Consider the following 26,553-nt stretch of genomic DNA (forward strand, 5'->3'; position numbering starts at 1 on the left):
AGTTACACCTACTGTAAAACCGCATATGATCGCTTAATAGTTTTATGTTGGTTAAATTTCACGTGTATCGATATATTATCCATAACAAGTGAATTACAAAATCAATTCGATTTTGTTCCAATACGATTGCTTGAATACAATTTTACCCACTGAACGATGCACACAGTGCGTTTTCATGTGTGTTATCAGTTTCGGGTAAACAATTGTTTTTTTTTATTTTTATCTGTAAATAGTAGAGATGTTCACATGCACACGTTTTGAATAAAAAATATTATGCTTGATTATATTAATTGTAGAATGTGTGTAACCCAGCCAGAAAAATTCCTGACCACAATGGGGATTGAACCCGGGACCTCAAAAAGCCGACTGTGTGTCTCTTCTCTGGCCCAATCAAGCCTGGGGTATCTAATAATTGTGTATTGTTATAACATATTGATTACCAGTATTTATTGTTTTCATGAACAGGCATGATATTTCTCACACTGCAGATTAAAGTCTATCTTTTTTGTTATAAATTATCATAGTTTCCCATTGTTCTTTCAGTTAAAAATGATGAAAATACTTCCTCTGTTTTGAGGGTATTCTTTTTCTTGATATTCCATGGTGATCTTATTCAATAAAATTATATGTACATGTACTGCTTACAATATTAAATACTTGCAATTGTTGTATATATCATGAAAATTCATTAGAAAGTTACATAGTTAATTCATTAAAAGTGATGCTACATATAGGTCAGCTAAAACCACATCTCAGGAAAAAAATGTTTTGCTTTCCTTATGCATACAATTGCATATTAGCCTCACTCTTGCTAAATGGGGCAGAATGTATGTGCAGTCCAAACAAGCTTATCAGGGAAATCACTTTCCGCTTTGGATTTTTGTATAAGTCTCTTCTTGGCAAAAATCCAGTTAAGGCAGAATGTGTTGTCCCTGATTGCAAAATGCACAGGCTAATCTGTGACGACTCTTAACGAGCATGCATTAAGCACCCCGGAGCAAGGCCCACATATAATACGCTGTAATTGCCTCACACTACATACATATCATTAAAATAACGTAGCAAATAAATCAAATAAACCACTTTATCAATGAACAAAGTTTATTAATACAAAAGGCTGCAGATATTCTGTCAAAGTTTACAAAACAAATTTATCAAACATGATGGCTAGAGTCTTTAATTTCCATAACACCTATTAGTCAAGTAAAAAGAATTATAGTGAAGCCAAGAAACAAGTTTTCGATGTTAACCACTAAGTTTTCTTTAATTTAAATACTTTCGCAAACTCAAGCTAGGCCTTCATGTTAGCTACCTACACAAAAATATCAATTGCAACAAAATTATTTAACCTCATATAATTGAGCTGCAAACTTTTTTAAATTTAGAAACAATAACATTAACATGGCCCCCGACTAACTCTGTTAACAACCCCATGCTAAAACTCAATGCAAGCTTATATGCATGGTTTACAGACGTAAAAAAACGTAATCAACCCTAACCTGGTTCGACAGCATTAAAATATTAATATATCTAACCAAAAAATCAGTCAAATTATAAATTTCTACAATATAACACATAGATGCTGTATATAGTTTACTTTCAATCGATGCATTTAAAAAGTTAAGCGTTATGAAACACTATAGATCATAGATGCCCAGTATATTGATCAATACTCATCATCATTTATGTACAGCATAGATATCATTTACACAATCAAAGGAGTAATTATAAACAAGACCTGTGTTTGTGAAACACAATGCCCCCTACTGCGCTTTGAAGCCGCACAACAGCTACTTTAGAAAGTGTTAAGTTCAAGGCACATAACTTCGCCAAAAATCAATGGGCCGATACAAAACTCACACTTCATCTGTAAGGCATGTAGGTAGACTCACATACCAAAAATTAGCTCAATATCTGAAAGTGTTTCAGATTTTTTTTTTCAGAAAATGGTTTTTATAGATAACAGTTCTAAGTCCAAGGCCCATAACTTTTCCAAAAATCAATGGACTGGAACGAAAATCACACTTTATCTGTAAGTCATGTTGGTAGACTCACATACCAAAATTTAGCTCAATATACGAAGTTGGGTAATAAACCTTATGAAAACGGTTAATATAGAGACAATTTCTATGGCAAAGGCTCATAAACTCGCCAAAAATCAATGGACCACAACGAAACTCACACTTCATCTGTAAGTCATGTAGGTAGACTCATAAACCAAAAATTTCAGCTAAATATCTAAAAGCGTTCGTAAAAGACTTTCGGAAAACCGTTATTATAGAGACAATTTTTAAGTCCGAGGCCCATAACTTCATAAAAAATCAATGGACCATGACCATGAAACTCACACTTCATCTGTAAGTCATGTAGTTAGACTCATATACCTAAAATCAGCTCAATAACTTAAAGCAATAATGGCGTAACGCACATAACTATTATGTGTGCACGTGATAACTATCGCGTACGCACGTTATAAGTATTGCTAATTAAATATCACTAAATGTCGCTGAACCATTACATCCCAGTTTCAGCATATCTGCCTAAGCACGGCGCACTCATGACCGCCAAGATATATGCAGACAAGTCACACTGTCCTCAGCTGTGGGTCACACTGTCCTCAGAAGTGGGTTACACTGTCCTCAGTGGTCGGTTGCCAAAAAAATGAAAATCAGTTTTTCTTAGTCCTGCGTCCCATTTCACAAACATTTAGAGTCTGAATCCGAGACATATACACGAATAACTAAACTTCGAGGCATTTTCAGCTAGAACATTGTTTTACTCTACCACGTCATGTTAGTGCTGTCAACACTATGATGGACGTGATGTTTTATGATATTAATATAACGGTCTATACACTATATTGTTTCTTTCAGTCTTAAATAAAAACTGTGAATATTTATGCAAATGATAAAGTTGTGAAAAAGTTTGTGATTTTAAATCAATTGCCTTCAGATAGTTCAATGTATGCGGAAAAGGAAAGGTTAACAAACGAAACATTACAATCCTATATAATAAGTAACCAAGATAAAAAGAACTGTCAGCGCAGAATAGAATAGCCCGTGGAAACTACACCCATTTCCTGCCATATTTTCTTTTCGCGACACCGAAACTGACTTCGACTTTGTTTTATCAAACACCTCTGTGCATGTGTAATTTCCATAGTGACCATGTCCAATGTTTTTCAGGATTAATTCTCCGCCATTCTTTGCTCTTGTCAGACTGTATTTTGCTTTTAGGGTTTCATTCGTCAAATAGCAGCCGCCATATATAGTACAACCACCAATCGTAACCTTTTCCTTATTGATTTGTGTAAAATGTATCTGAAAACCACCAATCGCGTCACATTCAAGATGAATATTTTCCCCTTCGGTTGCTAGAATTTCCTTATCTCCTTGAAATGCTTCACAGTTACGTACTGAAAGAGGAACAATATGGTTATCATATAAACATTTAAATCCATTTAGTTGTCATAAAGTCATTACAAATAAATACAAATACGCATGTCTGCTTCGTTTTGATAACAACAATAAAGCAAGTTTATGACAATTCACGTACGGAGTACTACATTAATATGTGAGCATTGCATGGGCTAAATAAGCATTACTTCCAAAAATAAAGAACATTATTGCCAAATTAACATATTACAGGCCAATTTTGAACCCACGGACATGATTTAAAAACAACTGCGTAAAGTACCATATTATCCTATTCAATCCCAAAGAGAAGAGTTCCTTCAATCATTTACTTTATATATAAATCAATTGACCAGTTTTAAATCCACGTGCATGATTTAATCTAAAAATTGAAAATGACAGCTTTTTGATGGTATATGATGTACATGTATATCGACGCATTGTGACTTGTGGTTAGATAATAATGTGTAAGTTATAAGTATGTAAAAAGTTAACCGCCGATATGTGGCCAAATGTTGCCCCCGGCTCATTATTAGAACACATCGTGTAGATAACCACGTTAGGATATTAAATCCAAATATTTAACCCGTAAAATTTGCAGGTTCAGACAGAAAAGTTAAAAACTTTAAGAGTATGTATATATTATCTGACCAGTAGATAGGCATTTTTGACGCCAGGGGCAAGATTAAAACAAATTTAGCGGGGAAACCCTATCGGATGATGCAAACCAAATTGTAAACCATATGTACACCATAACGGATTACAACCGAAATACCAAACCTGTGGGTCATGCGGCATGAGTGAATAAGAGTTTTAAATGTATCCCTATATACATATACGGAAATCATTGACGGGGCAAATGCTTACCATACTTGTACGATTTGAACAATGTTGGTAGAGGACTATTTAAGGGTGTTGAACGCACAATACCATACCTCTAGGCATTTTGGTATCTGAATGGATTTTTCTTTCCCCCTTAATACATACACACAGTAATAATAAAAAAGTTCTGGGCCAATTGTGATAACGTTGACATGGATTAAAGACCACCATGTGAATGTACACATCCAATAATGAACTTATGACCCTTGAGGTCGCAGAATAAATAGATATTGAGAACTATACGGTGTGGTCAGTTTGTATCATACTAGCGTGATTAAAAAAAAGGTGAATCACTATGCAGTGTAAAACAGAAAATATTGAAATCTTTAACAATGCACATTTAATGTATTTACTATACAAGTTAGGTTAAATCAATAGACACCTTAGAGTGGTCAGTTTATTTTTTTAATTTAATAAATATTAAATCCCCGACTTTTGCAGTTTCGGTTAAGAAGATTGAATTAAAGTTATTCATAAAAGTCTATATAAATCATGTCATTCGGGGCGTGGAGAGCTTTTACCACAGAGGCCTGTTTTTTACAATCTTTATGGAGGACCAAAATGCGATGTTATACAACTAAAACTGAACAATAGAGCCTTACGTGATCAATTTAAAAACCTGTTTTAACTCTGTTGACATTCACATGCAGCGGACCGGAACGATTTGAATAACTTTATAAGAGGGTCACCTAAGAAAAGCTCCTGGGACGATTCATGAACATTCGCCAAGCAGTAAAGAATGATTGTCGATTGAACTAAACTGTTGACGACGGAAGATATACGACAAACTAAGCCGGACAAAGCTAGCTCATAGATCATCACGCGTCTTTCTGCTCAGGTGAACTAATAAGTGAAACAATGAAGACCACCATGCGATATTACATACAAAAAATATCACACCTCTGGGTTATGTTGTTATAGAGATTTTACATTATTGTGCTAAATAAGTGTATATAAATAATGTTGCCATTGTTTACCCCACGGGCATAATTTAAACAAATGCTGCGGAAGACCGATACACGATATAACATACCAAATAGTGCACCTCTTGGTCTTGTAAATTCAAAGATTGTTGAATTTCCCTTAACAGTAGTATGATCATTATCATTTGCATTAATCTTAAACTTTTTTCTTAACGAATATTTATAAGAAAAGCAACCATGACAAATAAAAAGTGTATTTAAGCCCACGCACTTACCACACAATATTGTCATCGTAAACAGGAATGTTAGATTCATCTGAAAAAAAGTTTATATGAGATTACAAAAACAAACAAAGCTTTAGCTAGGCATATTTACAACAGAAAACAGTTTTTTTCTAATGAATACATGTATAAAACAAAATAAAGTCTTAACTAGATTCGACATTTAAATGCACTATCGTTTTTTATTTTAAATCGTTTGAGTAAGTACAACTGGATGACAACTGGGCAAATGTATCTCATAAAACAAACAAATATATATATATCAGCTGAATGTCGAAAGAGCTTACATCCGATTAAATCGTTCCCGAAGGCTGCAAAGAGTTGAAGGCCGTGTATTATGTATATGTTAACCCATGTTCAACTCGGCGCGTATATTTTTAATGGTCCTGGAAACAGTTTCATGTCAGAGAAAACATATGTTATATATGATGCAATTCTTGTGTAATGCATCGGTTTAACGTGTTGTACAATGTTGTTTTCAACTAAATGTCTGCGTTAAAAAACAACCAGTGTGCACGTGTCTTGTTGCACACAAACGGTCTTATACAGTATAACAAATAGTTGTACAGATATGTTTTGTTAATCAAATATCGATTGGCGAAATTGCAACTCGATGTCTTTAGCCGTTTTTGAGAATTTTTCATGATAAATGTGTAACGTATTAGTGCATATGAGTTTCGTTGAATAGAGTATCGTACGATTCCCTTATTTCGAGCATAACCTAATTTCGATCAGTTTGTTTACATTAAGAACGCGGCTCTCGAAATGACGTCACACGCATGCGCGTAGAGAAGTTTGTTTCACTAACATTTCTACGCTTGAAAATAATTACTGACACGACTAAAATAAGGGAAAAACAGTTTAATTGCATTTAAATATCTTACTTCAACTGAAATAATCCAAATGTGTGCCTTTTCCGTGCATTTTTCGGTACTCTTCATTAAACTTGCACATAAATTGCAGAGCACTGCGCTAGTGTAAACACAACACATTCATGTATTTTATTTATTTTAAAGAAAATTATTTTACTTTATCACGATACCCAGAAAATGCTGCAAGGAACAATTTGTGCGCGCACATCGCGAAAATAGGTGACATGACGATATACACACACGTTCAGTGGGTAAACCCTGTCTCGATTGGAGGATAATTTTATCAAATCTTTTATTACTTACATACATGCCGACATTGTAGTCTATTTGAACAAATTGCAAACGGTTTTTTTTCAATTCTTCAACACTTTTTCGTGTTAATGTTGCTCAATAGAAGATCGCCCGATAAAACGAAACATGTTAAATTGTAAATAGAAGTTATACAAAAGTTAAATTATTCTTTACGTTTCTATAAATGTGTTCAGTGAATCGAATTTTTGTTGACCTCATGCTTATTGCAACCGAGTACTCTCGCTTTCGGATGTGACGTCTCGACTCAAGGTAAACAACGCGCGTAGTGTATGTAATTTGCGGGTGTATATGGAACTATCGGCTTTACATGGTTAAACACGCTGTGAATAAACAATTTTGACATGGATTAAACGGGAATGAAATAAATCTTTGAAGGTACATCTTTTTTGCGGCATTAATTAAATTCTTTCAGATATTCTTTTACTTGTTTTCTTTAACCGCTCGACTCAAGGTAATTGGAGGATATATACGATTTAAGTCGATTTGTGGTTTTATACAATACTTAATATAAATAGTTAAGCCAATTAGTTAAATAGTGAGTGTTTAGAAATTTAATCAGCAAATTCCAGCCATGAATTTACTAAAAAACACTATTAAATGACACAGAGGTTAAGATATAAAATATTGATTAATTTTAAAAGTTGTTTACTGATGTGACGTTCACGACACATTTCGCCAAAATATGGTAAAGCTTTTGGTCAGTCAAAATAATGCCCTAAATTGTATCAGTTCTTTGTTTCAAAACAAGCTTGTAATAGTTTTATAAAAAGAGATACCATGTTAAACTCGTTATAAACTGTGTTTGTGTCATAACTTTCAAACTACAACTGAATTACTATTAACGAGATGTGTTTGTGAAACACTATGTCTTCCCCCCCCCCGCTATATTTTACCTTTGACCTTGAAGGATGACATTGACTTTGATTTTTCACAACTCAAAATGTGCAGATCCATGAGATACACATGCATGCTAAATATCAAGTTGCTATCTTCAATATTGCAAAAAATATGCCCAATGTTAAAGTGTGACTCAAACAAACCAACAAACAAACAAACAGACAGGGCAAAAACAAAATCTGACTATTTAAATCAATTTTTTTATATGCTTACATCATATTTAACCTCTAGATCGCTATCGATTCTAATGTTCGTTATTCTAATGGGTTACATGTAAAGCGTACACAATCAGGTATACGGTAGCTTTAATGAACGTTATATAAATAATAAACAAATCCTATATAAATCGTGCGAGAAAGTTCCATAATTAATTCATTAAATAATTATGGACACAGAAAGATTTCACGCCATTTCAAGAACAGCATGAAGTATGACCCTACTAAACGTAATATCAGTTTGAATATTTAAGGTCTTACGTATTTTGATTCGTTATGATCATCTTAGTTCAATAAAAGAACATCAGCTTTAATGTTTTATGGCGCTCGATTTTCGGTTACTTTCGTACAAACAACTTTTCTTATACAGATGCATATTATGTGAGTAGATCTAAGTCACTGATTAAACTTTGATTTAAACAAGAGGGACTGAAAGGCAAAAATCGCTCACCTGTGATAACAAGATATTATTGGGACAAATCTTCTGAACAAGTTCCATGAAGATCGGAAAATAAATGTGACCTCTAGAGTGTTAACAAGGCTTTACTATAGCCATATAAGGAAAAATATCCTGGCCCCTGAAAGCCATGTTTTTCAACCAAGCGGCATTATTTTTGAATTCTTCCAATATATTATTGGGATAAATCTTCTGACCCAGTTTCATGAAGATCGGACAGTAAATGTGGCCTTTTTTACTATAGCCATATAAGGACAAATGCCCCGCCCCTTGGAAGCCATGTTTTTCAAGCAAACATAATTATTTTCGAACTCATCCAAGATATTATTGAGACCAATCTTCTGACAAAATTTCATTAAGATTGGACAATAAATGTGGCCTCTAGAGTGTTAACAAGGTTTTACTAAAGCCATAAATAGCCATATAAGGAAAAATGCCCCGCCCCTGATGGCCATGTTTTTAAAGCTACCAAAACGATTTTCGAACTCATCCAAGATATCATTAGAACAAATTTTCTGACCAAGTTTCATGATGATCGGAAAGTAAATGTCACCTCTAGAGTGTTAGCAAGGTTTTACTATAACCATATAAGGAAAAATGCACGGCCCCGTGGTGGCCATGTTTTTCAACCAGCCGACATCATTTTTGAACTCGTCCAAGATATTATTGGGATGAATCTTCTGACCGAGTTTCATCAATAAGACAAATCTTCTGAAAATAGTTCATGAAGATTGGAAAATACATGTGGCCTCTAGAGTGTTAACAAGGTTTTACTTTATAGCCATATAATGAAAAATGCCCCGCCCCCTGGCGGCCATGTTTTTCAACCAAAGGGCATCATTTTTCAACTCGTCCAAGATATTATTGGGATGAATCTTTTGATCAAGTTCCATAAAGATTGGACAATAAATGTGGCCTCTAGAGTGTTAACAAGATTTTACTATAGCCATATATAGTCATATTAGGAAAAATGCCCCGCCCCTTGGCAGCCATGTTTTTCAACCAAAGGTTACCATTTTCAAACTCATAAAAGATATCATTGGGACAAATCTTCTGAACAAGTTTCATGAAGATCGGAAAATAAATGTGGCCTCTATAGTGTTAACAAGATTTACATGTAACTATAGCCATATAAGGAAAAATGCCCCGCCTCCTGGCGGCCAAGTTTTTCAACCAACCGGCATCATTTTCAAACTCGTCCAAGATATTACTGGACTGAATCTTCTGACCATGTTTCATGACGATTGGACAATAAATGTTGCCTCTAGTGTTAACAAGATTTTACTATAGCCATAAAGAGCCATATAAGGAAAAATGCCCCGCCCCTTGGCAGCCATGTTTTTCAAGCAAAGGTTACCATTTTCAAACTCATCCAAGATATCATTGGGACAAATCTTCTGACGAAGTTTCATGAAGATCGAAAAATAAATGTGGTCTCTAGAGTGTTAACAAGGTTTTACTATAGCCATATAAAGAAAAATGCCCCGCCCCCTGGCGACCATGTTTTTTAACCAACCGGCATCATTTTCGAACTCGTCCAAGATATTATTGAGATGAATCTTCTGACAAAGTTTCATGACGATCAGACAATAAATGTGGCCTCTAGAGTGTTAACAAGATTTTACTATAGCCATATAAGGAAAAATGCCCCGCCCCTTGGCAGCCATGTTTTCAAGCAAAATTATTTTGGTTAAAACATATTATATTGCACGATAAGCACCGCAGAGTTCAGTTTCGAAATAGTGATACCAACCAATGTTTTGACGGCCATTTCTTCTGAAATATGTGTTTGAGTAATGTCTTTGAACGCGATTAACACCTGAAAATAAATAACATACACATTGTGAATATTCAGCGATCCTAAGTGTCATACTGAAAAACTAATCTTAAACATAAATGATCTTCCTTCCATGTAAACGAAAACTGCTAGAACACGTTAAACCTAAATGGAAGATTACTATTGCAACTCTATTCAGAGGTAAAATATGAAAGGTTGTGTCCCTTTGAGTGAAAACTCGAAGTAATCCCACTAGTTGCTTTAAATTATATCTTAAGTCATTAAGATGTAAAGGTGAAACTAGATTTAAGAGTACATTATGGAACCACTGACGAATTGTATGTGTATCTAATAGGTTTGTAACGGAATATATAAAGCATCAAAGAATGTATATCATATTCAGTTGATATACTTTTCAACGACCGTTAAAACACGGGCTTAAACATGATGGTTTTAAGAGTCAAATCTGTAAACGTACCTTAACTTGTGATGTGTAATTGATTTTAAACTCCACTACTACTTAAAACGCTCAAAACGATACATTGCCCGTGTAAAATACATACAATTTTACTATGACAATATCATAGACAATAGAATACAAGAAACACAACGCGCTTCTAAAAAGTTTTTGCAACAAGTTTGTTTTCTTTTTTTTATTAAAGGGGTCGTCCAACAGATTTTGGCATGTATTGAAGCATGTCATTACATCCTTTATATTGATAAATTTAAACATTTGACCTAAAAATCTCCAGTAAATAAGAATACCATTTAAAAAAATAAGAAAAAAGTAACCCTCAACAGGGCTCGAACCACTGACCCTGGAGTGCTGGAGTAAAAAGTCTCCCGCCTAGACCAGTCGACCATCCATGCTCATGCTTAAAGCGGATGTATGTTTTACCTATATAAGCAATACTCGTAGTTTCCCAAAATATAACTACAACAACATAACTTTCCAAATTATTCAATCGTTTCGCGTCGCACGACGCGTTATATTTTTCAGGTTTTCAAATCGTCAAAAGATGCATATAATGGATATTGAAGAGCATGGTAAATGGTCGTGTTGCCGTCGTGAACCTTAAGACGTACACTTGTTGCATCCTATTTTTGTAAGCAAACATACGGTAAGTAGCTATTATAAATTTAATCAATTAAACACATATATTCGTACAACATTTATACAATAATGCAGATTAAATTATTAACTCAATTACATGAATGAACAAATTGTAATATAGCGTATCGCGAGTAAGTTTGGGCAGCTGTTTGCCAAAATCCATTGAATGTACAAAACGTTTATATCAAACCATCATGCATACTGTGGGTGTATTTTAAAATCAAACTGCGCATATTAAGTTCAGAATTGTGTCTTTGTTCTAGGTCTCTTTTGCAACGATTGCGTCTATATATTATCTTTACAAGAAGTTAACAATAAACGCATAATCTTAATATACATGTTCCTTTAACCGCGATAAAATATATTTAATATGATCGCCAACGAAGATCGGAACTTATAAATACGTAATATACACATGATTTACCACTAGTTCTCGCTCTTTATATTGAGGCCAGCTGTCGTTGTATATGCCTTTTACCATTGAATATTCTATTACAATGACGTCAACTATGAAAAACATAATCGATTGACAACACTCAATAAGGGCGTTCAAATCGTAATGAGATATGCAGCGTAAATAACAAACGTAATATTATATAAAACAAACAATACTAGTGTAAATATATTATAGTTGCGTTAATACATTTGATGGATTGATGTTTCACAAGCATATTTTCAAACATAATTCCCTCTTTTTTTTTCTCTTTTGAAGAATTATTCTTTATTGTAATATTTAGTATTAGATCTAAAAATAAGTACTAAGATCAATACGTCGTTAACTGCCATATAAATCACACACGTGATAGAAGAGTTATATATTGGTTACAAATATTATCGAAAACAAACATAAAATAAATACTTCTCTGTAATGTGTACTCCAATGTTTCACAAGCACACCAACCGAATTATTTGCTGAATTATTTGTGTATATAGTCAATGTTCTAAAAATAGATCAACATTCCCGATACTAAAAGCCCGGTTTTCCACGCTGACTAGTGCAGGATTATATATCGAAGAATTATGTCATGAATGATTAACATAGTTAAGCGTTGTTTGTGTTCGCAGGAAGTATTTAGTCGATAAGCTGAAGTATTCATGTACCAATGCTACTACTACTTTCACGCATAATGCTAACACTATTTATTACTATCAGTTATAAATAAAAAAACAATGTATGTGTTATAGACGTATTTATATTGTCGTTGGATTAAATATTTTATTTCATAAAAATATTTATTCTGAATGATATTGAACAGGCTTGGAAGTAAATTATTTTTAAACGAAACATTGCTCTCATTGTTCAATGATTTGACAGAGTAGATTTTAACTGTAAATAGGATTAGTAACGTTCTGTTGTAGTATTTGATAAGTTGCCAGTATGTAGAGACTGAGGAGAAAGTTGAACTCTTTTTACTAACACTTATATACGTTAATTGACTTGTCACGCATGAGTTTATTCACTCAACCACATCCGAGTGCATGAATGACTATTTCAAATGTCATTCCTTGCATATGACTCATGCTGTTAACATGTATATTTATGATGTTTAATCGTAAATATAATATATTTAGGTAAATATTCATTTTATACATCTTTTCTCCTTTGATGTACGTCGGTTGTATTATTGTAATGTTTTTGTTATAATACAGTTTGTCAATCAGTTCCGATTATTAAGCAGTTCCGGTTAACTATTAATTATACCCCAGTGTTTCAAAACAATCGAAACAATATAGGATTTTCTTTACTTGCTTTAGTAGGATAATCTTGTTTGAAAACAAATTTGCTAAATTTTAACTTTTTGCCATTGTTTACATCCGGACAAGCGCCTGTTGAAGAAGATCACTGCAGACGCTCACGTGTAAATTTTGCCGGCAGTTGACGATCACGTAATCAAATACTCATAATTAAGAACCCTAAATGGCCCCAAAAAGAAAAAAGGTAATATGCATAATGAACATCTATTATTGCTGTATGAACACAGAAAAAATATTATGCATTTGTTCATGAGATCTATTTTTATCGATGTTTTTTATGACGCATGTCTTTCAATCAGTTGCGCATCAGCCATTTATGAAGTGTAGGGGTCGGCTCAAAATTATTATTTTCAATTATATCATTGAATATGTAATAAAATGATGTGTTTTGTCTTGTTTGCATGTATTGTAAGAATACTGTGATTTATAAAGGGTGGTTTAGTTGTTTAACAGCCATTTATTCATAGTTATTCATACATTTTCTATAAGGTAGATCTATACAATTTAAAACTGATTTTCTGAATGGTCCAATTAACCCATTTATTTCTAGTGGACTCTCCCATCCTTCTAAATTGGATCAATTTATTTCCAAAATTAGGGATGTCTAGTATATTTATTTCTATATTTAGAATATTACTTACTGAAATTCCTTTAAAGAAACAGCGCAGACCCAGATGAGACGCCGCATTATGCGGCGTCTCATCTGGGTCTTCGATGTTTGCAATGTCCTTTTTTCAGGACGCTAGGCATGAATGGGTTAAATTAAACTTTCACTCAATATGTTTTTTTGCTATTGTAGGCTAACCTTGGGACCAGTCCAGTGGTGCGGTCAGCAGAAAAGGTTAAAAAGAAATACAGAAAGCATGTATTACCCAGAAAAGACACGAAAATCAGAACAAGGCGTGCTTTATATGATGTTCAAGTCAAAAAGGTATCTATACATAAGGCTTCAGTAAAACATGATCTCAGTTATAGTTACCTGTACAGAAGAGTTTCGGGTGAGACTGCAATAGATTCTAAGAATGGACCAGGAACAGTGTTTTCTACTCAAGAAGAGAAAGAACTAGCTGAATTTCTTAGTGAAATGGCCAAAAGGGGTATGGGTCTGAGAGCTGGTGAGTTCATGGATCTAGTCCAGAATATTGTAGTGACTGAAAAGAGAAAGATTCCGTTCACAAACAATAGACCGTCTTATGAATGGTATAAGCGATTCATGGAGAGAAACAAAGACATTGTTGGGTTAAGAAGAGAAGTTTTGCTTGAAGCTTCACGAAGCAGACTAACTAGTGAAAGAATGGATAAGTGGTATTTAATCTTCAGGGATTTTCTCGCAGAAAGGGATCTCCTTAACAAGCCAGAAAGAATCTGGAATGCCGACGAAACAGGCTTTCAGATGGGAAGTAAGGCTGGATATGTAATAGGACCATCCAAGGAGAAATTTCCAACACAAGTTCCGCACATGTCAGGATCGTCAACCAAAGCGCGTTTGACAGTTATGTTCTCAGCTAGTGCTAGTGGTTCTATGATGCCACCGTTCTATGTGTACCCTGAACCGCCACCAAAAGGAGTTAATCCTTTGAACTGCTCATTACCAGGTGGATCCGTGGCATATACAGAGAAAGGATGGATGGACTTTGTAACATTAGAGAAATTCTTGGATCACTTCGACAAGCACATAGTTACAGAAAAACCTGTTGTATTGTTGATAGACTCTGTTGGATCGCACATCAATCGTAACATTTTTACAAAAGCGCAGTCAAAAGGTATTGAACTGTATAGAATAGTGCCGAACGCAACGCACCTAATGCAGCCACTGGACAAAGGTGTTTATGGACCCTTGAAGAAACAATGGTATACAACTGTCAGGAAACACAACAGAGAATAACCAGGTATTGTGATTAACAAAACAAACTTTGCAAAGAAGTAGAAGGAGTGCTTTAATGACTTTTACAAGCCATGTACAATTGTAAGTAGCTTTCGTTCATCTGGTATCTATCCTGTCAATCGTGAAGTCATCACAGATGAACAGCTAAAGACAAATTTGACATTCAGTGAATCTGAAAAGGAATCCATACTAAGTGTATATGAGAAGAAAACAGAAAGCAGGTCCTTGTCTGAGGTTCAAATAAGTGTACATGAACAAGTATTAAGTGCTAATGAAAGTGTGTTATCTACACCGGTAAAGCAGAAGTATGAAAACAGGCTGCATGAGGGATACAATGTCAAAGGAATATCACCTGGTTACGACACATATGTAATATTGAAATCAAAAGTGACATCTCAATCTATTCCTGACGAAACTGTACAGGCATGGACCTCATCTTCTGTGTACAAAGACCAAGGTGAATGCAGTGCACTAGACCTCTTAGCGAATGTGGCCACTGATCTCATCCAAGAGTCTGATCCTGTTTGTGAAACACCCAGCAGTAATGTGTCATCTGTATTGATAGAGGCATTGGTATTACCTAAAGCCACAACAATAAAAAAGATACGCAAGAGCACTTTAAATGAGTTGCCAGACCACTTGACCACACCCGAATGTATCAGAAAGCTTGAAAACAAAAACCTTGATAACATACGTAAGTTTGCTCGGAAAGAGAAGAAAGCGAAACAAGCTTGTTTAAAAAATAATGAGAATTCAACTGTTAGTAGTGTTGTGAAGAACACAGCTGTTAAAGGGAAATCCTCTATTAATACATCAAAAGGGAAAGCAGCTGCAAAATCAGTTAAACGCAATCGAAAACAGATAGCTGAACCAAGCTTGGACCCGGACTCTAACAATAATGACAAAGCTTTTGGGTTGTTTGTTAAATGTCATGGGCGGAAGATCAGAAATGAATGCTTGGCACCACATGGATTCAGTGTGATGATTGCACATCATGGTTACATGAAGACTGCTTACCAATAGGATTTGTGTATGATACCACAGAAGAGAAGTTCCTTTGCCATAAATGCAAAAAAGACAATTAAAAAGGCACATAACAGTTTCACCAAATTAAAAAAGACTTCTTACAAAAGCATATAAAGAGAGGATGTTTTATGTGTATGAATATGTGGTACTGTTTATAAGATCAAACTTCATATACAATGGTTGGAATGTAGTGACTTATGTGTATATTAATGTTTTAGTACAGTTAACAAGATTAAACTTCATAATAATATAGTTGCTGGATCACTTGTGTACATACCATTATGTTTTAAGTGTTATATTACTGTAAGAACATTGTACAATCATTGCAGAAGTTTGAATGTTAATTGAGATTTTCATAAAAAGTTATTAAAATTGTTTGGTCAGTTATATAGATCATACATGTCTGTTTGGGAAAAACATTTAAGTTCGTTTGTTATTGTTAAAGCCATTAAACTGACCTATTCTTGTTTTATTCTGTTCTTCATTCTTTGTCATCTTTAAAGGTATAAGACTCCATAATGCTATTGATTATCTTGAAAAAAAGGTAAACAATATAGTATTATTTATTCATACTGTATGTTATTCCTTTTAGAAGCCAGATGGTGATGTTGGTGCTGGCTCCTCCAAGACAGATGATAGTGGTTCTATATATAAAATGACTTTAAAGAACTCTGTCATAAAGGGTTACCATGCCTTTGAGATTAGACCCCCTATGATTTTACCTCGTTGTCTGCTTAATGGGGAGCCAGAGTACACAAATATAAAGGATGTATGCGCCTGTTTGGTTTGGATCCCAGAGTTGGATTTCTTTGCACCTGATATACACGGAATGATAACTGATGATAAAAGATGATGATAACTGACAGATGTGGCTGGTTTGCCAATTGGTCGTGTGCCTAGATCTTTAGCACCCTATTTCAGAAACATTATTGACAATGGAGGTAAAGTGTTGTCTGAGGTCACTGATGCACCTGTACCTAGTTATCCCCCATGGCCAGCCCAACACGAAGAAGGGGGTGGAGTCGTGCTGCCTTGTGATAACATTATATTTACACCATGTAGAAATGATTTTGATGTTATTTCAGGTGCATTAAATTCATTACCCGAAGGATCAGCTATGGAACTTGGGATGTCACATGATATTTGAAGTGTTGTTATATGGAAAGTTTACTTGCAAAATGGTGCCTGATAGTTTTTGTATATATATATCAATAAAAATGTTTGACCATGAATCATAAATGTTGTGTTATGGTTGTTTCATGTAAGGAAACAATCAGCTGTCAAATCTGACAGTTAAAACACCGTTTGAGATGCCCCCCAGTACAGGTACTGCGTATTATTCGGAACACCTTGGATTAACCGGAAATGCTTGATTGAAGGGTAAATAAAAAATGAAATTTTCGAAAAGTAAAATACATCCTGGAATCAATTGATAACAAATTATTGCAGTCAAGACATTTATCAAATAAATCAATAATAAAGTAAAATCTTTTTATGCACCGTGTGTTTGTTTCACACTCGGATAATTTCATTAACCGGAACTGATTCACGAACTGTAGTTGTATTTTTGAATAAATTCTGTTTGCATTTTATCGTCGGAACACATTATTTGAAATGTAATTGAAATTGCTACTTATTATAAGAAATGTGCAATTCCTTGCATATGATGCATGCTGTTTACATGTTTTTTTATGGTGTTTAATCGTAAAAATAATATATTTAGAAACTTCAACGTGTTGGTCGAAAGAACCCTTAACGCCCATACCGGCAACATATTTATTATTATATGCCTAAATAACATGTTTTTGCTAACGCTGCTTCATAAAATAAAATAATAAAAAGGAAAGCAGCACAACAAGAAGTGTACAATAACATTAATTATTAATATTAGTAGTAATTAATAAGCGGACATGTATAGTGCCATTGGTGTTTAAAGGACGCAGCATTTATTTTTAGCTCGGCTGTTTTCGGAGAAAACCCGAGGTATTGTCATAGCCACTCGTCGTCCGGCGTCTGCCGTCCGGCGTCCGCCGTGATAAAACTTTAACATTGGCTCTAAAATCAAAGTGCTTCCACATACAACTTTGAAACTTCATATGTAGATGCGCCTTGAGGAGTTCTACACACCACACCCATTTTTGGGTCACTAGGTCAAAGGTCAAGGTCACTGTGACCTCTAAAGAAATAAATTCTGACAAGCTTTCATATATTTAAAACTGCACCCGCGGCCGAGCGTTGGCCCCCGTTATGCGGTGCTCTTGTTTTCTTTCTATTTTACAATCAGATATTTGTATGTTTAAGGATACGTTGAACGGTCTTTAGAAAGATTCGTACACGGGTAATAAGTACCCACTCGACTATTTAAACGGGAATCGTTCACGATTTGTAATTTACTTGTTGTAAGAAAAATGTTATTTATTTACATATTCTCTTTTCTTTCGTCTAGCCCTCTGTATATTATCAATTTTAAATGATTGCTACAAGTAAGTGATAATACGTTTTTAGAATATGTCTAAGTCAGTTGTGTTCTTTCGCTCATCAGGATGAATTTTTGATTTGCTTTAAAAGTGAGACTATTGTCTGTTTGTAAATCTATAAACAAATCTTTTTAAATAACACGATATGTCGGATGGGAAATTAATACAGGAATTAAACAATTTAAGCATAAACATGTAAGAACTAAAAATAAAAAAGCAAAACCCACTTGTTTATCTTTGTCTAAACACGCATGGACTGAAAACATAGTCGAACTATCGCGTGATGTGACTGTTAAATGCATGTTATTGGTACAACGAGTGCGTGGTTAACACGCAGATGCGTACAAGTAAAAGAAGTGAATTCGCTTATGTCGGTGGTTAACATGCATATGCGTACAAGTAAAAGAAGTGAATTCCCTTATGTCGTCAGTTGTATTTCGCTATTAGTTCATTAACTGTATTGCTGGGTTATTAAGATCATAACTTGTAATACATTTGCATTTTTGTAAACTGGGCGCATTACATGTATTTAAATGAACTATTTTTTGGCGTAACTATTAAAGATTAAAATGCCTAACTTCATTAGAAACGAAACCAAGACCAAATTAACACACCATTTAACGCAATAAAACATTACGGTATAATTACTGCACTAAATCTGTTGGTTTATAACTAGTTAAAGAACATCACAAAGATTGTTCCATGACTTGAATTTTAATATGCGTGTTTGAATGGTAAATACCATGAAAACGCGTATCTAGATCACAATATGCAACTTTAAATCATAGTGTTTGAACGTTCTTTATATATGCATAAAAGCGTGCACATAATTTTCATAAGATGCATTATCCCTTTAAGTCAAGTTGTTTCAACGTGTAGTTTACCTTGATCTTATTTTAAAGGTGACCTAGTTCGCTTCAACATTGTGAGTAGTAAACATTCGCAACAGATGTTTCGCTCATAAATCATTCAGTTTAAACACACGCCGTAAAATTTATTTTATCAAACAAAATCACTTATGCATATGCATAAGTGTGTTCGGACTATAAACGAATACAGGAGAACAAATGTCTCTCCTTTTAAAACTGCGGCGGCGGCCGTAAACGGCATAGGATAATAGTCCTTAAAAGCAAAACATATTTATTTTCATTTCGTGTTGTATATTTACGAACAAGAAAGGTTGACCGAAATGTTTACATAAGAATACGATACCGCGTGGTTCGTATAATATCTTTGAGCAAAGCCCAATAAAGAACGCCGTACATACATAGTCAGTCACTTCGGGGATGCTTGTCGGATATTTATCTGACCGCTAATTTTTCGGCAGAGCTGTTTAACGTCAATTTTGACCTTACGTGACCTTTGTAAGTGTCCAATAAAATTCAAATAAAATTTCCCGCGGCTAGACACGAATGAATACATTTCATTTATTCCATTGGCTGAGTTGAGCATACCACCAGAACTTTGGAAACATGACCGCGTCTTTGTAACACTGTTTTATTGCGTGTTCAGCATGAAACAATTGTACACTCAACTCTTGACATCAATACAGTTTGTGCGTGCACCTTTTATTTTCAGAGGATTGCCAGCGCCAGAGCGTTTGTACTTCAAGGCTATGTTCTCATATTTAGTAATTATTTCCATATTCCTGTCTGTGTACTAGTATATTTAAGTTCATAAAAGTATCGTTTTTCCCTATCCTGATATTCGTTTTGGCCAAACCATTTTAAATTGTTTTCGAAATTGACCATTTAACATGTAAAAGTATTAAGTTTTAAACAAACCGTCGTTCAAGCAGTGGAAGCGTGGCCTCACTGTAATGATCTGCATTCCAACCCGCAAGGTATCAGGGTCAGTTTGCGGCCAGTAAAGTTATCGTTAAATAATATAGACGCTATCGCGTGAACTAGGTGAACTGGAATTTTCTTTCGACCAGAAATATGGTAAATGAAGATATTCAGCGATATAATTACGGTATGTCAATAATAGATGCTTAATGTGTTTTCAACAATACCATGATACATATTATTTTTGATTAATTTAACAAGAATTATTCCACCATAATGACTAATGTATTAAGTATGAGCACGATGATTCTCGATACTGTTAATAATCGAATCAAATAGCAATGCCCGACAAACCACTAAAACAGGTTTGTTTGAAGAACGCACGTATAAATATTAAAAATATGTACGGATACTTCGCGTGTGGCCGGTCGACTCATATGTTTTAATTTCACTTCCATTCTTCTTTTGGTTTCCTGTTTTGTATCTATATGTTTATGACTAGCAATATGTAATTATGTAAAATAAGCCGTGAAAACTCCGCGTAACATCCCGTACTGCGTGTGATGCAGCTAAGAACTGCACAGAAAAAGACATTCGCTATCTTTGATTGAACTCTTTACCTTTCACCAACTCCAACCACAATCAACGCCGTTTATCTGTAAAAAAATATATTTCTTGTTTTAATTAAATTAAAATACACAAAAGTCACTTTTTCCTTCCTGTTTATGCCTCCATGCATGTCGTACGGGTATTGCTGTTGAATAATAAGTAAGCAATTAGTTTGTGGCTCAAAATTTATTTAGGAAAACCCATCTTATCCCACGTTACTTGTTTCTGTACAATATTAATAATTACTCACTATTTCCTAGTGGGTAAATTAAATATTCCATGTTCAAAACCATGTTAACACAAACAAACAACAACAACACAAATAAGTATAATCCGATTGATGGCAACAATTTTCACAAGAAAACGCGACGACGATGCGTCAATTCAATATTGAAAAGTTTGTTTTCAGGAAATGAAGAAGACCTCGATCGCGTGCTGGCGCAACCGACTTCATTGGAAGAATGTAGTCAATTGTATACATCTAATGAACTGATTATATTTGGAAAAACAGGGATGAAAACTTATGTATATATGTATATATTGGCAGAGTTTTAACACGTCATATGACAACATAAGTGAATTGTAAGTTATCTTATCTAGCCCCAATATATTAATTTAGTTATAACCTCATCCAATATTTACAATTTTCACAATTTTGCATATTTAAAACATTAAGATAAAACATCGGCAATTCATAAAATGAATTATAAGAGACTTATTATGTGCCTCAATGTACTTTACATGGCAATCAATATACATGTTAATAGAGAATACTAGGTCGGTGCCGAATAAAGCAAAGTTTATTTTGCGAGGCTTAGGAAATCTGAACCACGAGCCTTGGCGAGTGGTTCAGATTTTCGTGCCGAGCAAGATAAACTTTGCTTTATTAAGCACCGACCTAGTATTCGATTTATCCCATCAATTTTCTTAGTCGTAAATTATTTCTTTAAAAATAGAATAGGAAAATCGAACTAGACGGAAAATCCCATATTTTAAGCAAACATTGTTTCATTATTTTAATCGTGTCTAGCCTAATACATTACAAAAAGATCAGTAACTAACCTGTTTTTCTGTTTATCATACCTCTACGTCCCCGATTGTTAAGAAATAATGAAAAAGAAGACACTAAACAACAGCATCTTTAGCGTGAAACAACAAGCATTGTGTCGTATGACGTGTTAATAATGACGTCACGAGTACACGCACTTAATATTTGTAAATAATGTTTATTTGCTTTTTGAGTTGCATTATGTGTTAAAAATATATTACATCTTGGTATCAAATTGTTTGTTTTGTTGAATCTGATTCGATTTTACTAAAAATGATAACTTTATAGTTGATTCCGAGTAATATGAACATTCTTCGCCGCGCGTGACAGCTATATTTCAGCACTGCTGAAATAGAGGGAAATTTATTCCACAGTGGTTTAGTTCGACAATGCACGTCTGATGATGGGATAAAAGGCTATATTGCTACCACCAAACTTGCCCATTGTCATACAAATTTGTTGCGTATATTACCCAACATTGTTAATTGTGACATTACTGCACAAACAATTAACCAACTAGGTTGAACATTCAACCATCATGGCATACCATGATAAGATGATTAGTGGTGATAATATATACTTCTAACCTATTATAAATTTACAATCAGTTAATCAGAATGAAGACAATTGCTCTATTGAAGGGGAGTAACTCTTCAAACCCTATCGTTAAAATATCTACTTTTTAAGCCCTGAAGAGTCACCTTTCCTTTATTTACGTTCAAATGCGCTCAGAAGCAAGTTTAGTGCACTATTGTAGGATTATTGTAGGATATGTCTTTTACGATTCATAAAATTGATACATTTCATATGATCACTATACAAAAGCCTTAAAAAGGGACGTTAATAAACATACATATCAACACATTGTCTGTACAATCAAACCAATGAAATAAACTGAATACAATACCAGTTGACCAGGTTGTTAAAAATCCTTTATCTAGTTATTTAAATAGATAATATGAGTGCAATTTTAAAATTTAAAAACATGATTTGGCAGTTATTCGTATCAAAAGTGGGTCGGAGAACAACATATTAGTCTTCTCTACCAATGGCATATTTTCAAAGTTTGGATTAACTATACATGCTTGCTTTCTGGGTAAGATCATGTGAAATATGGCTGTATACAGAACACTGAAACTGAACATGAGACTCATCTTAAAACGAGTCACAGAATGAACATTTGCGATCATTAAATTTTCATACCGCCCGGTTTCAATCCTAAGAGGTGCTACACCACACCTGAATTTACTAAACGCTGCACGATGATTTAAAGGCAGGATCATTTTGCAATAAGTTTCAGAACCATAGACTTTTTTTAAACAAACAATATTTCCTTAGTTTATGTACTTCGAATTACGTTATCGCAAATAAACAAACATGTTCATATTTATTTAGTAGACACTTATAATTTGTATCTTCGTTAATTATGGAAGCATTTTACTTTTTTCTGTCTTCTTTCAGTAATAAAAAACTTTGTTCTTTGTATACTATGAATTTCAATAACTTGTCCCAAAGCCTTTAACACGACTTAATATGTAAAATCATAAATTCTTGCCTGCATTACAAAGACTCTAGCAGATACTTACTATGTCAACTATTTAACATTATCTTTAATATGCATTCCTGACTAGATAATGTCCAAACAAATTCGTAATAATTGTAGTAAACCGGTTCAGTCAATATACTTTGTTTTTGAAAAGGTGACTCAGCAAAGTGTAGTATACGTTATAAGCACCAACTTAATTGTACAGTGATTGTTTGAAGGTGATGACCTACAGCAAGTATATATAAATAATTTAAGGAATATTTTGTACGTTTTGTAGGGATGGGAGCGAATACTTAAAATGATATTCGAATATTCATTTGTCATTTTTGAATATTCGATTGTAAGCCTTATATTAAAATGTCCGAACTTACGCCCGTCCGTAGTAAAGTACTGTTCCTGATTGTCACGCAAACCAATTATAATCGTTTTGTATATGCAGCGTTGCAACATGGAATAGAGTTAGAATTTTTTAGAACCATAGATGATTATTGTGTCCTATATATTCGTTTATACTTTTAAAGGGGCCTTTTCACAGATTTTGGCATTTTTTAACTTATTCATTAAATGCTTTATATCGATAAATGTAAACATTGGATCGTAAAAGCTCCAGTAAAAAATCAAGAATAAAATTTAAAAAAGGAAAAGAACATTGCCCGGACCAGGTTTCGAACCAGTGACCCCTGGAGTCCTGCCAGAGTCCTGAAGTAAAAACGCTTTAGCCTACTGAGCTATTCCGCCGAGTGCATATACTTAAAGTATTTTATACCTTATATAAGCAATCTTCGTAGTTTCACAAAATTTAACGACAAAAACAGAACTCTCCAAATTATTCAATCGTTTCGCGTTGCAACGCTTTATAATTTTTAGGTTTTAAAATCGTCAAAAGATGCATATAGTGGCTATATTAGACCATTGTAAATGTTCAGTATTACTGTTTCCTCACAAATATCATAACTAAAACGAAAATTTGCGAATCTGAAACAACTTTTTTCAATTTTGTCAATTTACCAAAGCGTGAAAAGATCCCTTTAATGTTCATAACATATTTGACATGTTGCCGATAAACAAAATACCGTAATTCGGATTTATGTCAGTACAATTCTAGATTACATCCATTAGATATTATGTGTTCTTTTCTTTTCGCATTTTGTTTGTACGGACTCCAGAACTACGACGATATGAACACTTTAATAGAATTTTGAAAATTTATGAATTATAGTCCTCCTTTATACTTTTAAATAAATACAAACAATAACCTCAGTGCACAAGTTGTTTTTATTTACACGAAGAAAACGTAGCAACAGCATACCGATACACCATTCAGACAACATGCATATATGCACTAGTACATAAGCACTTAATTAAGTATTATGTATATGCAGTTTGTACACACACTAACACACGTTTAACGCTGTAAAAGATATTTACATTCATTTCGTCTCTTCAACAATGAATACAAATCATTACATTCATTAACGCCTCATTCTTGTCAACGTCAAAGGCGTTTGCACGATTTGTGTTAAGGAATACGATAGCATCCCCAATTCCACTAGAGAGTCTATTTCTTAGCATTTAAAGCCGGTAGAGCCGAACACCTTTTCGGATGGCACTGACGTCGCGGGTACCGAGATTACACGTCGGGCTATCACTGCAACCTTCGGGAACCGTGATTCGTTCTCCCGCCACCACTGCAGAGGATAAATGTCATGTATCAACTTCTTGTTGATATAATACTGCAGCTCGTCCACCAACGTACTCTCTCGCGAGCCGAAGCCCAGGAAGTCCAACTTCCGGCGTTTTGCTGGGATCTCAATGTCGACGACGTTTTCTACTTAAGTGGCAAGTCGTCCATGCGCGACTCCCACTTATCCTGTTTGAATTTCCGTTGTCAGGACGAGAGTGTTTTGTATTTATTAATTAATTTAATAGGATGCGTATAGAACTAGCATCGTATGCCCGCCCATCATGGTTACGTGTTGGAGCATAACTCCCTTAATGTTAAGGTTTGACCACATTAGCAAGTATAGTTTATCGTATGTTTTGCACTGCATCATGTTTAATAGTGTGTGTTTTTAAATTGAACATCGTTTTTTTTAAAGATAGAGTCTGTCCCATATACACGTATGTTTTGCCAACGAAAGTGATTTTATATGCATATACCGTAGTTGTTTTATTTGAGATAATATCATGACGAATTAAGAAAACCAATTGCCAATGTGTGACAATATGTATTTAAATCTTTCAATTACTTTCCGACATTTCGAAAGATTCCATCTGACAGGACGTAAATGTTAACATATTCACGCGTTCCTTATATGGCAGAAGATGACTTCTCAGCAATTAGTCATTGTATTATCATTAAACTATATTGTCCGCTTTCAATGCAACAATGCATACATTTATGTCCTGGTACTTGAACCATTCCATATATGATGTTAACAATGTTAAGCATGAACCAGGTTTTCAATATGATGAATAATCTGAATATACCGGTCATTTTTAAATCATCGTTATATTAAAGACAATTTTGATAACAGAGTTATTGCATATGTCTTATTTTTCAAAAAAGCAAAATTGCAATTTAGTACTCCAAAAAATACTCTGGTGTAGCGTTTGATGTGATGCTTTTAATTTATATTGTATTAGTAAGTTATTTTGGTGCACACTTGTAGGCTCTTAACATTTACTTGGGATAATTAACATTCACTGAGAAACGCAATTTAAGTACTGGTGTTATATTTTATCGTCAATATAAGTCCGATATCAGAAACTATAGACCTTTCCTCTAATGGGAGTATCGCCAATCTGAATAATATCAGATCTCTATGTAAAATGTAAGTTTCACCTACATATCGAAGGTCATAATTTACACAACGTCTAGGTCGTCCAAGTATGTGCCATGCACTTAAAAAAGTACACATTTTACGCGTTTTACATTTAAATTGCTGAGTACTTAACAGGGCAAAATGAGTTATTGGTCTGCTTAATCGGCATATAAATGGTAGCAGATTGCAGATCCCCATTACCCATAACAGTTTATTAAGTTTGAAGATGACACGAAATAGTAACAAAATCGGGACTGAAAAGCGAAGAAACAACACAACTAGGTACTAGAATAATGATTTATAGAACGATGTATTACTATTAATTTTGGGCGATATACTATAAGATATTCTACTCCGAATGTTCCGATTTTGCTCACCACACGTTGTACTAAGATTATATCAAGTTAATGCTTAATACCCGTTTACTATACTAAAAAACAATAATGTCTTCG

The 26,553-nt window shown here is 34.2% G+C and overlaps 1 protein-coding gene and 1 long non-coding RNA gene across 2 annotated transcripts; one reads left to right on the forward strand and one right to left on the reverse strand.

Annotated features, from left to right (window-relative positions):
• Positions 1 to 1,083: 1,083 nt before the first annotated feature.
• Positions 1,084 to 12,210, reverse strand: LOC127858882 (uncharacterized). Its single transcript, XR_008039168.1, has 4 exons — positions 12,003 to 12,210; positions 10,006 to 10,071; positions 5,494 to 5,533; positions 1,084 to 3,415 (listed from the first exon to the last, which is right to left on the reverse strand). It is a non-coding gene; the product is annotated as an uncharacterized LOC127858882 (long non-coding RNA).
• Positions 12,211 to 12,867: 657 nt separating this feature from the next.
• Positions 12,868 to 16,835, forward strand: LOC127858876 (uncharacterized). Its single transcript, XM_052396216.1, has 3 exons — positions 12,868 to 13,082; positions 13,698 to 13,829; positions 16,402 to 16,835. The coding sequence occupies exons 1-3, from the start codon at positions 13,062 to 13,064 to the stop codon at positions 16,660 to 16,662; spliced, it is 414 nt and encodes a 137-aa protein (XP_052252176.1). The 5' UTR covers positions 12,868 to 13,061; the 3' UTR covers positions 16,663 to 16,835.
• Positions 16,836 to 26,553: the final 9,718 nt, after the last annotated feature.

This window comes from Dreissena polymorpha, chromosome 14, assembly GCF_020536995.1.
Source record: "Dreissena polymorpha isolate Duluth1 chromosome 14, UMN_Dpol_1.0, whole genome shotgun sequence".
NCBI classification, from domain to species: domain Eukaryota; kingdom Metazoa; phylum Mollusca; class Bivalvia; order Myida; family Dreissenidae; genus Dreissena; species Dreissena polymorpha.